We start from the raw sequence: 13,611 nt of genomic DNA on the forward strand, positions 1-13,611 counted from the left end.
GCTTTTGGCCTCTAAAACCATATGCCTTTGGTAGGGACCTCTAGACGTTGATGCACTACAGCTCCTACCATTCTGTGCTATTAGCTGTGTTGGCTTGGGCTGATGGGAGGTGAAGTCTAACAATATCTAATCACAGGGTACCCACCCATAAGCAGCCTGGCACTGAGGGTTTGAAGAACCAGCCATGCAGTCAGATTATCAGAGGCCCCATTCTGTGTTCCTAACCATCAGAGATGCACATTAAGGTGGCTTTCCCTGTCTCCAAAATTGTAGAGGGAGAAAGACCTCATTGCTGCTGGACTTTTGCCAAGCAGCAAATACTTGATTATTTCTTCAACAGCCATTTGGCTAGCTGTAAACTGATTCTGTACACTGTTGCTGCTTAGCTGTTCTTTTTGATGCCCATTGGGACTGGCAGAGTGGAAGGCAGAGAAGCCTGCAGTAGGTGAAGTCAAAGCCAACAAATTCTAGTTTTGGCCCCTCACTCCTCTCTTCTGAATTCTACAAGGGCAACACTGAGAATAACGAGGATTAAACTGACAGGCAGTGCCACCACCTGGACTGGAAGTTTGATGTGTGCCCCACCCCAGCAGTTGGATAGGGCTGGGAAATCATGTGCCCAATACCATTTGCATGCACTTCCCACTCTAGCTAGGAATGTGTGCATGGAAGTCTATTTTTGTATGGTTTGGGGCTCTATCTGGATTAGGAATGGGATCTGCTTGTTGGTGCCTGTTTGATTGCATTCTGTCAAACTGGTAGGTGGTTCCGTTTCAGGTTAGTTATTTATCCATTATCCTTCCTTTTCCGATCCTCTCCTCCATAAAAATCACAATATTATTATCAATGTTTTCCTTTAAGAAAGGATAGCGACTTTCCATCTGCCCAATGGTCAGGGATCATGGGAGTTGTAGTCCAAAACATCCGGAGGACACAGAGTTGGGGAAGGCTGCTCTATCTGCTATATATTTTGGAAATATGTCTGTTCACTATGTATTTGGACACCTCTTAAGATGTCATAACCAAATTGCGTGATTCCTGAGATCAAGGAGCAGATTTTTGTTCATGTTTGGATGCAGTTGGATGCCATTTTGAATCAAGATGGCAGACTGGACCTTTTGAAACTGCACTGATTTTAACTGCTGGTTTCAAAACTGCACTGATTTTTGGTTTCTTTGAATTGTTGAGCAATGCCGGGTACGAGACTGCTACTAATATAATATAATATAATGTGAGAGAGTTGTGTTTGCTACAAATTGATGATTTTTTTAAAAAAATCTTTGACAGGTGATACTGGTGAAAAAGGAACGAGAATGACTACTTTTTGTTGATTCCCAGCAGCATGTCAGGTACATGAATTTATTTCTTAAGAGCTTTCTATATTTTTAAACTTGGAGGTTCTACGGTACACACTGTGTTGCTGAAGGTGCATAGAGTTTTGTGTGGTCTTATTTTCTCCAACACCCCCCTATTGAGAGGAATTATGTACATAGAGCATTCCTTCATATTATACATAGTGGAGCAGTACATGCTGGTCTTAAGGTATGTGTGTGCATCACAAAGCTACATAACTTTGCATTATGCACATTGCCACTGAAGCAGAGTTTCTCCACTCTCTTCAAAGGGGATAGTATTCATGTGAAATATAACCTCTACTGAAGTTAGTGGGGTTATCCTTGGATTTCAGGTAGTTCCCTATGTGGATCAGAGCAATCATGCAAGAAATTAGTGGGTTGAGGTGAGTATCTCTACAAACACCTATATATGCATGTGGGAGGAGGAAGGAGAAAGACAGCAAGACCGCGTATGCATCAGGGAAGAGGCAGGAGAGTAATTGTCTCTCTTTGTATGAAATACCTCAAGGGGAGAACCAGTGGAACTCCTGGAATAAAGAGCAAGGCTCACTTATGAAAGACACTCCTATCTCCCAGTAAGGGAGAAGAAGGATGTTAGTGGGATACTGGTCTAGCCAATTTGGAGGCTTCTGGGCCAATTGCCACTTCATATATAAAATGGCATTGGGAGTTTATTTACATGAAAAGGGATGAAGAGAGAAATCTGCTTCATCTTGCTTTACTTTGCTGTGTTCTGTTTTTTAAGGCAGGTCCTACAACTAGGTCCAATACTGGAAATGAGCCAGGCTCAGATAAAAGCACTTAAAAGCAGCGGCGTTACTAGCCAGGTGTGGGGAGTGCAGACCACACCAGGGTGACACCATGAGAGGGGGGTGTCACCCAGAGTAGGGTTGCCATATTGCCCGGTTAGCTGGGTTTTACCCGGATTCTTTGCATGCCACCCGGCACCCGTTTAGCCCCTTAGCTGGCCCGGATTCTCAGCTTTCATTTTAAAAAAAAAGTTTCTAGGTGGTCCAGTTCTCTTTTTTTTTTTTTTTAATAATTTTTATTCAAATTTTTCCAAAAACAAACAAAACAAAGTCAAAAAGACATAACAATACATCAACAAAAAATGAAAATAAAATAGTTGACTTCCGATTTGTCGCAGATCAGCTATAAGTATATAATATACATCAAACCTGTCCCTTAATGTATACATACAGAGTCCCTTTTCTCCATAGGCTGTCTTAATTAATCGTCAAATCCCAGTATCATCATTTTATTTTGATCTTTCAACAAAAAGTCTAAGAGAGGTTTCCATTCCTTAAGAAATGTATCTGTCGATTTTTCTCTAAGTAAACATGTCAATTTATCCATTTCTACTAAGTCCATTAATTTCAATAACCATTCTTCCATTGTTGGTGTTGATTCCATTTTCCACTTTTGTGCATATAATAATCTTGCTGCCGTAATCATATATAATATTATTCTTCCATATTTCTTTTCTATTTGTTTATCCATAAAACCCAATAAAAAAAATTCTGGTTTTGACTGAATATTTATCTTTAGAATTTTTTGCATCTTCCTACCTATCTGTGCCCAAAATGATTTTGCCTTTTTACATAACCACCACATATGATAAAATGATCCTTCTTGTTGTTTACATTTCCAACAAACATTAGAAACATTACTATACATTTTTGACAACTTTTCTGGAGTCATGTACCAACGGTACATCATTTTATAAAAATTTTCTTTAAGATTATAGCATAGTGTAAATTTCAAACCTTTTTTCCACATATTTTCCCATTGATCCATTTGTATGTTATGACCAAAATTTTTTGCCCACTTTACCATACACTCTTTTACTTGTTCTTCCTCCATATCCATTTTCAATAAGAGTTTATACATTTTCGCAATTATATTTTCATCATTTGTACACAATCCTATTTCAAAATCAGATTTACTTATTTCAAACCCATACATTTTCTTGTCCATTTTATATCTTTCTAACAATTGTAAATAGGCAAACCATTGAAAACTATATCCTTCCTTTGTCAGTTGTTCTCTCTCTTTCATTGTATATTCTCCATGTACATTTTCTAATAGTTCTTGATAAGTTAACCATTTCTCTTTTCCAGCCATTTCTCTTCTATAAAACGCTTCTTGACTTGAGACACATAATGGTATTTTCGAATAAAACCTTGGTTTATATCTATTCCATATTTTCAACAGAGGACGTCTTATGAAATGATTGTTAAAGTCTACATTTACTTTTACTTTGTCATACCATAGATATCCATGCCATCCCCACTTCAAATTATGGCCCTCCAAATCCAATAGTCTTTTATTCCTCAATAAAATCCATTCCTTTATCCAGACTAGACAGCAGGCAGCAAAATAAAGTCTCAGATTTGGTAATCCCAGTCCTCCTCTTTCTTTGGCATCTTGTAGTAGTTTAAATTTAACTCTTGGTTTTTTTCCTTGCCATACAAATTTAGAGATATCTTTTTGCCATTGTTTAAAAGGTAAATCAGAGGATATTACAGGTATTGTTTGAAACAAAAACATCATTCTCGGTAATACATTCATTTTTATCACAGATATTCTACCCATTAATGACAATTGTAGTTTATCCCATCTTAGCAAATCTTTCTTAATCTCTGTCCATAATTTTTCATAATTATTATGAAACAACTTTGAATTTTTATTTGTCATAATGATACCTAAATATTTCAACTTTTTCTCTATTGTAAAATCTGTCTTGTCCATTAACTCTTTCTGTTCCCTTAAAGTTAAATTTTTCACCAACATCTTTGTTTTTTGATTGTTGATCTTAAATCCTGCTAACGGTCCAAATTCTTTTAATTTGTCCATCAATACATTAATTCCTTCCAAAGGATTTTCTAGTACAATTATCAAATCATCAGCAAATGCTCTCAATTTATATTCTTCTTTTTTTATCTTTAATCCCGAAATTCTTTTATCTTGCCTTATATCTCTAAGCAGCACTTCTAAGACCAAAATAAATAAAAGGGGAGATAAAGGACATCCTTGTCTTGTACCCTTTTGTATTTCACATGAATCCGTTAAATCTCCGTTAACAATTATCTGAGCCTTCTGAGATGTATAAATCGATCTAATCCATTTTATAAAATTGTCTCCAAAATCCATTTGCTCCAAAACCTGAAACATAAATTTCCAATTCAAATTATCAAATGCTTTTTCAGCATCTAAAAAAATCAAAGCTGCTTGTTTATCATTTCGTTGTTCTAAATATTCCAAGACATTCAAGACATTCCTGACGTTGTCACGTAATTGTCTTTTAGGTAAAAACCCTGATTGATCTTCCTGAATAAATTGTTGCAATATTATTTTCAATCTTTCTGCCAAGATCATTGTAAAAATTTTATAGTCATTATTCAATAGAGATATTGGTCGATAATTTTTTGTTTTAGTTAAATCTTGCTCCTCTTTAGGTATTAATGTTATATTAGCATTTTTCCAACTATCCGGTATCTTTCCCTCTTGCAGAATAAGATTCATTGTAGACTGTAAAGGTAGTAAGAGTTCTTCCTCCAAACATTTATAATACATTGCAGATAACCCATCTGGTCCTGGTGCCTTTCCTAATTTAATTTTGTTTATAGCTTCAGATATCTCTCTTGACGTAATAGGACCATTAATAGCTTGTCTCTGAAAGTCTGTAATTCTAGGCAAATTCTGTTTAGATATATACTCTTCTATTTTTTCAGATGGAATTTCCTGACATTTGTACAATGTTGAATAATACTGATGAAAAATCTTTTTAATTTTTACATTATCTGTCAACGTCTCATCTCCTTCTTGTATCTTTAAAATGATATTTTTTTGGCGTTCTTTTCTTAATTTATATGCTAACCATTTCCCAGGTTTATTTGCAAATTCAAAAGTCCTTTGTTTAGCAAAATTTAGTTTTCTTTCAATTTCTCTAACTGTCAGCATTGATACTTGCTTCTGTAACATTTTGATTTCATTTACAATAGAAACTTTAGTTGGATTCTTTTTCAATTCTTCCTCTTTTTGTTTTATTTCTTCCAAGATTAATTGCATTTTCTGTTTCTTTTTTTTTAATTCAGAGTTACATTTAATAAGATATCCCCTCATAAATGCCTTACTTGTATCCCAAACAATATTTTCACTTGTTCCTTTATGTAAATTATGTTCAAAAAACTCTTTTAATTTCTTCTTACATTCTTGTACTACTTTGTCATTCTGTAATAAAGATTCATTTAGTCTCCATCTAAATCCAAGATTTTTCTTTTTTAAAGTTAATATCACAGGGTTATGATCCGAAAAAGTTTTTGGTAATATATCCATTTTAAAAGTGTCCTTCGCTAAAATTTTAGACATCCAAATCATATCAATCCTCGAGAATGTTTTGTGTCTTTCTGAAAAATAAGTAAATTCCTTTGCGTTATCATTTATATATCTCCAGGTATCCACCAATTCTAAATGTTCCATCAGTTCAAAGCAAATCTTCGGTAATTTACCCTGTGTCTCTCTGATATTTTTTTCAGAAAGCCTATCAATTTTTGGTGAGATTACCCCATTCCAATCACCCATAACGCACCAATGGTCATATGAAAACTCTGACAATTTTTCCATAAGTCCTGTGTAAAACCTTGTTTTATCTTCATTGGGGGCATAGATACCCACTATCAAAATGTTTGTACCCTGTAGAGTAATTTCGACCCCCACAAATCTACCACTATCATCCAGTAATACCAATTTAGGAAGCAATTGTGGGTTAATGTAGAGAACAACTCCATTTTTTTTTTTGGTCCAGCCGAAATAAATTCTTCACCCAAATTTTTACAAATCAAATATTTGGAATCTTTCTTCTTAATATCAGTTTCTTGTAAACAAATTATATCCAATTTTAATTTTTTCAAATAATGAAACACTTTCTCTTCTGCGCCGTATTGGCTCCATTTATATTCCAAGTTAGATATTTGTAATCCATCTTTAAGAGTGTATTTTAAAATGTGCCTGATGCTCCTTTTAGTCCATCATCTTCCTTCCCTTCCTCTGCATATTTTGTTGACTTTGTTCCCCAGGAATTATATCCATATCTTTGAGTTTATCTTCATCCATATCTTTTGAAGCTTTTCTCAAGAAGTCCCTTGCTTTTTGAACAGTATTCAGTCTATATTTCTGTTGTCTGAATGTAAAGATCACTCCTTCTGGAACATCCCATCTAAATTGAATTTTGCGTTGCTTAAGTTTCTCTGTAAAGAAAGCATATTCTTTTCTCTTATGTAAAAGTCTAATAGGAATTTCTTTCATCACCAGTATTTCCTTACCATCAATTTTAAAGGTATTTTTAAAGTGTTGCTGTAATACCATATCTCTGGTCGTCTTCTTTATAAAATGAACAAGCACATCTCTTGGAATTTTATTCATTGTTGCATATCTGGAATTAATTCTATACACTTTATCTATTTCAAATTCCATCTGATCTTCATTCAAATCCAGAAATTTTACTAGAGCATTAACAATTTTATCTCTGATGTCTTCACCTGTTTCCTCAGGAATTGCACGGAATCTCAAACAATGTTCTTTATTTTTCATTTCAGTCACAGCCATATAGTCCAAGTTTTTTTTCTAATTCCAGATTTAATATATCTGTTCTATTCTCCAAGATTTGTACCTTTTCTTTAGTGTTTTTTGCATCCTCCTTTATTTGCCCAATTGTCCCTTTAATCTCATCCACTTGTGTTTTAATATAGTCTTTTATATCTGTCAATTCAGTTTTCATTTCCTGTTTTATATCATTAATCCCTTCCATTATTTTTTGAAACATATCTGGGGGTATAACCCCTTCCTGTGGATCAGTAGAACTTCTTCTTCGCTCCTGGGTCTTAGTTGCTTTTTTAGTTGTAAATTTCAAGAAAAGCCTTTAATTTCTGATATTAACCACTGTTCCAAAACCTAGAGGCAGTCTATTTCTTTTTTTTTCCTCCACCAACAAAAAAGTTAATATTCCAGGCCTGTTATTGAAGTCCAGCCAGCACAGCACAGTTCTTATCTACATCCAAGAATGCAAAACAATTCTGGTTGCCAACACCAAACAATTAGTAACATATACGAGCAGCAGATTCGTCCAAAAAGAAATAGTCCAAAGAGAAAAATAGTCCAAAATATAATAATTACCTCTCATCCATTTTTAAACTTTAAAACTCCATTATATTTAAAAGAGAAAAAGTATGACTCACCCAGGTTTCTCAGTTGCTGATTCGTAAACAAATCCCTTTTATTGTAGTAATTTAAGCCAAATGATAAGATTTAGACAGAAGTAGGCTCGCTGGTTAAGAACGTTTTTTTTTAAGAAGAAAAAAAAGAACGCTTCGCTTTTTTCCAGTACAGCTTGCGTGGAAATCCTGACTCCGTCTTCAGCCGATCGGCATGCCTTCTTATCTCAGGAATTTCCTGATCAATTCCAGCCGCCGACAGCTCAACGAAGTCTTGTGGAAAATCTGATCGGTTCTCCTATACCTTGGAGAACATTTAAGCCAGTCCAAGATTCCTCTTGGCTGGCTTTTAACCTGAAAAAAGCTTCCTCTGAGGCAGAGCTCCCTCAGAGACAACCACCAGCCAGCACTCCTTCCGGGAAGTCCCTAGGTGGTCCAGTTCTCGAGATATACATAAAAATGTCAGACCCCCCGTTAAATCTTTTTTTAAACTACTGTATAGCACTTCGTAGCTTTAACCCCGCCCATTCAGGATTGCAGCCAATCAGTGAAGCGTTTGGTTGACCTGTGGCAGTGTCTAGTAAACCTCATTGCAAGGCCAGAAAATGGTGGTTTCCCCCCCTGTTTATCTGAAAATCTCATAAATTGGGTAAGTATATACATTTCAGATTTCCCCCCTCTTGTGTGTAGGAGTCAGATCCTGGGCAGTGTTTGAAAACCTTCCCAATACTTGCTTTTGTGGGGTAAAAGCATTGCTAATCCCATGTCCAGAGTAAATCCCATTGAATTCAATAGGATTTACTTTTGAGTAGACATGGTTATGAATGTGCTGAAAATCAATGGGACTTTGGAGTGAATGTAAAAAAGAATTGTGTTTGTGTTCTCTTTCGGTCCCGCCCCCTCCAGTCCTATTTTAAAGCAAGTAGGCAGGGCTTACTTAGGTATTACAGTTTTTATTCTGTAGGAAACTAATACGGATTTTTTTAAAACTAATACTGATTTTTCTGCAATGACCAACTGGTTTGACAATAAACTATTATATGGGCTGTATGTATTTATACATCTGCAGTGTGTGTGTGTGTGTGTCGTCTTTCCAACAACCTGTGAGGTAGGGTTGGAAACCAAGGCAGCTCACAACAAGAAATAAAGCCATTTAAAATCTAATAACCATAAAAACAAGTATAAACAGTTGCAAAACAGCGTAAAGTGGCATGATTCAGAATTTTGGGTTGTGTGAATGAAGTTGCTTATCACTTGATTTGAGTAAGTTCCACTGAATACACTGGGACTTGCTTCTGAATAAATAAACCTAGGATTGCACTATAAATATTTTTACAGTTTGTGTAAATAATAAATATATTTGATAGTCATGCTTATATAAATATTTCTTCATTTATCCTATTTTTGGTTTTTGGTTAGGAATCCTGACTGGTTGTGTGATGCTTAGTTTTCTGCCTTACTCATAGGAATCTTGTTGTGGTTGGTATGGTATTACATTTAGGAAAGTGTTACTGCGTTTTTTTCCCCTATTTGTATTTCACTTATCTTTAACCTCACTCTGTTACAGCCATAGAAGCAACAGCAGCATATGCAAGATAATTAACTCCCATTAGTGATAAGAGCAAGAACTTATAATCATTATTTTAATTAAAAAAAGAGGCTTATCACTACTTTGAAGAGGACCAGATATTTATTTTATTTCTGAGCCCAGGACTGGGTCTTTCATGATGCCGGGGGGGGGGGAGTAGTCGATAAGACAGACATCCTGGCATTGGTAATCTAATTAGCAAGGTATGTGTGGGGTTCTTGTACACTTCCAGGCCCAGATTCATTTTGAGTATGGAGGTGGAACCTGTGTAGATGTGGTTGATCAAAGAGAGAAGAATTTGTGAGTTAAGCAAAGCTCTGCTTTTATAAAACCTAAGAAACATACAGATACGTTGAATGTCTGAGTGCCTGCACCAGTGGAATACTGGAGGAACTTGTAAAACTTGCTGCAACAGTATTTAGAACTGAGCATGTGGCATGAAAGACTCCTTTTCCTAACATTTTGGCTTGTTTTTCTCCACCCACCACATCTCTGAAATATATCGTATATGTAATGGTTAACCGTATTGCTGCCCTGACTTTATGTTTGTTGCTATTTTGTGTTTTTATTGTTTTTATATTGATTGTGCATTTGTATTGTTTTTATTATATTTGTAAGCTGTCCTGAGCTCTGTTTTTAATAGCAGAAGGGCAGGATATAAATCCTGTTAATCAATCAATCAACATTCCATAGTTTTGGAAACTAGAGTCTAGGCGTTTAAGGCTGAAAATGTTGCTTTTAAAAAAAAGATTTCTCACATCTTTCCCCAGTTTTTGGTGGTAATTCCTAGGCACAAAAACAAAACAACTGGACAATCCAAATATTAATATATGCAAATATTTTGCATAATATGCAAATTAACCTGCCTGGATTTGTGGAACTGGAAGATGGCAACCCTAACCCAGAGCCACCCCACCCCTAGGCACCCTAGGTCTGGTACGGGAGGAGGTCCATGGGGGGTGGCACCATGAGTTACCGCACCGGGTGACACCAACCCTAGTGACGCCTCTGCTTAAAAGCAACAGAGCTCCTCAAAATAAGGGGGAGGAGGGCAGGTTTTGTCTAGTTTAACAAAGGATATTGGCTTCACCATGGCCTTGTATGAACTGAGAGTGTGTCTTAGAACTGCTGGACATTGCAGGGAAACATTAATTCTGGGAGCTACAAGTTGTAGGTTTTTCACTAGGAAAGCATCATGCACATATAATAGCTTAGTAGATCTAGATGAGACCAAATCAGTGCAGTTTTTTCAGGAGCATCCAAACATTTTTGTTCAGCATTTGATTGCAGGTAATAGCATTCAGAATGAATACTCTTGGAAGCTGCCAATACTATATCAGTTAGACTGTCATGTGTGCTTATCACATCACTGGTGACCATTGACATGCTCCCCCAATTTCTGGGGACACCCCATGGGTCATTTTAAAGCTTTTGCTCCTCACAGTTTTCCCTGTCAGGTAGGCAATACTGTTCAACTGTTTCAGAACTGGGACCAATCTTTAGCCTAACTACACATTTGGGGATCCAATTCTTATTTTTTACTTTATATTTGTATTGTGGAAATGCTACTATTGCAACCCACCTTAGGTCAGGCTGCAACCTCATACTGCAGGGGCAGCTAATCTGTACTCCCCGTATATTGTTGCATTTCAAAATCCATCAGCCCCAGCCATCATAGCCAATGGTCAGGGATAATGGGAGTTGTAGTCCAGAGACATTTGGAGGACCACAGGATAGCCACCTGTGTGGTCCTGACCCACCTGTTTGTACCACTCTGGTGAATACACTCTTTTAGCCTACAGGGCAACCGAAACATCTTGAGACTCAAAGGATGTTAATTTGTGCTGGTAGGTGTAGATGTGGGAGGAAGCTACACAGTAAGGAGTTCCAGTACATATTTGTGTGAAGAGTAGCGATACCCTGGTGTATTCCAAAATATTACTTTTCTTGGGTTTTGTAAATAACTAAATAAATCACAGGTTGACCCTGAATCTTATTAATTCACTCTGTCACCATGAGCAAAACTCAAATATTATAATTACATTAAATTTGTGCCTCATTTTTCTAGGAGGAATTGTACTTGAGGCGGCTTATAAAAAAATACAGAACTATCAGAACAGTTGAAACAGATAAAAAAATACAATTACAAAATTTTCAATTTAAAGTATAAGGCAGCAGTATCAGACTAACATAGTCTTCAAAACAGCATACCACGCAACATTAAAACTTGTTTGAATAGACATGGCTTTTCTTTTGTTTGCTTGTGTGTAATTTTAATTAATCAAATAATAAAGCATAGGCTATTCCATATATGGTAGAAAATATGAGTTTTCAAAGTATGTCAGGATGTGGAAGCTGGGTGCCTGACATATCTAATTAGGGAGAGCATTGCAAATCTTTGGTACCACCATCACCAAAAAGGCACTGACTTTTGTGTGTGCCCTAATGATGATAGGACAGAAAGCTGGACTATAGAATCATCGATTCAACACTTCAGCAGTGGTATGTATTTTATAAGACTACAGAGGGTCAGAGTTGTTCCTTTTGTAAATTACTAGCCATAAGACTCCTTTGCAATCTATTCTTCATGTGGCAGGAGCATTAGAACTATGTTAAGCAGCAGCATTTACTTCACTAGTTCTGGAGCTCATTTATTTATTTTTATTTAAAATACAATGTATTTTTGATTGGGCCCATGGAAATGTAACTTACTTGACTGACCTTCAGTGCACCCATAGCTATAAGCCTGATTATATTTGCCTTGGTTGATCTTTCACTGATGCCAACCCACTTTCCTGCCCTCAGATGCTTGCATATTTTAACGCTTAAAAAAAAAAGCAAGAAAAACCATATCACTTTCTGTAGTTCATAACTAAGGCTACTGTATGCATTAGTGAAATAGTCATTAATTTCAGTCCTGTGGTTTCTAAGAAGATCATTGTTATGGAGAAAACATCTACAGAATTTGGATGAATGAAGTGCTCCTATTTAACTGAAGATTTTTAACTGCACCAAGAATGTTTGATGTGTCATTGCCCAACTTGCCATTCAAAAATGGGTGAACAATCTGCATGTTTGAGGCTTTGTCTTCCTTCATGTTTTATTTCAGGACAAATTAAAGCACTGACATCTTAGAGTATTATAATGCTTGGCAAATTGAATGATGTGTAGGGAAAAAAAGAAATAGTTATAAAGCTTAAAACTGCATTGTTCTTTTTCTGTTTTCCATTCTTATTGTAATTTTAGACCCATGTATTTAAAATTCACACTCTGTCTATGTGTGTGCATGCTCACACACGCTATGGTTGCTAATCTGTTTTCAGCTATCTAGTTTTAGTTCCAAGCATTGTATAGCTGTAACGGGTTTTTCTGTTAAACTGAAGGCTATTATATCTCTGCATTGTTAATATTCAATACAAATTATTAATGAAAGAGCAGCATGTTTTGAGGGTAGCTTTTATTAAAAGCTTGTATATTGTCTACTAACTGTAACAAAACTTTATGACAAGATATTTCAGTATGAATGTTTGCTAATCAGTAGTATCATTAATATGCCATTTTCCAGTTATAGGCTAGTTAATTAATTATACTACAAGACTGTCTGAATACTTGGCATGTTTCAAAGAAATCTCTAAAATAATCTCTAAATAATTTCTAAAATTACCATGAGGAATAATGAATGATTCTACATTTGAAGGGGAAATAGTGTCTTGCATGCAACTTCTTTGATAGTTTCTTACTTGCCCTTTTTGCAACATAGTGGTGTGGGGAAAACAACCTTCAGTCCATTCTTATTTTAGGCATTGATCTGATCTCATCAAGAGTGAGGTTTGTTCAGATGCAAAACAAAATTGAGATTTGTTTCCACTGGACTTCCCAGAGCTCATTAAAAATATTTTTAGACCTTTTTTCCAACTTCACTCATTGCTTCAGGCTGCATTTACTTTAGGCTTCTTCAGTTCATCGAAAAACTTCAGTACAATCACTGAAAAATGTCTGAGGCTGATATGCACCCCACTTATTCCTGTGTTTCTGCTCTGTCTTTCCAGACAGAAGTAAAAGCCTAGGAAGAGAAATGATGCACTGTTAAAAATGCTACATTATTACATCCTAATACTGGAATGGGAATGGAAAGAAAGGACCACTCGTACCCTTTTCTGTGTACTTTTTTTATCAAATAGTTTGTGCTGAGGGCGAGAGGACTTGTTGCCTAGCTATTAGTGTTTCCTTTCCTAGAACTGGCAAAATAAAGAGATGGGACTGAAATTCTGTGGTAGCAGCAACTTACCTGCGAGGCATTTCTTGCTATCTGAGGCATCTGCTGCCTTGTTCTCCAAGTCATTGCCCAACTCATTTTTAGTGGGTTGTAGAAAGCACATAAGTTGGGTTTAACAGCTGGGTGCAGCTGAAACTACTAAAAGTCCTGTTAACCTCTGTAATGTGAAAGCTCCTAAGT

General features: G+C 36.1%; 1 protein-coding gene across 28 annotated transcripts in view; it reads left to right on the plus strand.

Annotated features, from left to right (window-relative positions):
* Positions 1-13,611, plus strand: part of THRB (thyroid hormone receptor beta) — a 382,718-nt gene that overhangs the window by 308,155 nt on the left and 60,952 nt on the right. For 19 of the 28 annotated variants that reach the window (XM_061587712.1, XM_061587717.1, XM_061587708.1 and 16 more), the window contains one exon: positions 1,288-1,349. The exons of the other annotated variants lie outside the window; for them this stretch is intronic. In XM_061587712.1, coding sequence (XP_061443696.1) covers positions 1,343-1,349 — 7 coding nt within the window. In that variant the 5' untranslated portion in view covers positions 1,288-1,342. The remainder of the gene's footprint in view (positions 1-1,287; positions 1,350-13,611) is intronic. 28 annotated transcript variants of the gene reach the window in all.

The sequence above is a fragment of the Rhineura floridana genome, chromosome 10 (assembly GCF_030035675.1).
Source record: "Rhineura floridana isolate rRhiFlo1 chromosome 10, rRhiFlo1.hap2, whole genome shotgun sequence".
NCBI lineage: Eukaryota > Metazoa > Chordata > Lepidosauria > Squamata > Rhineuridae > Rhineura > Rhineura floridana.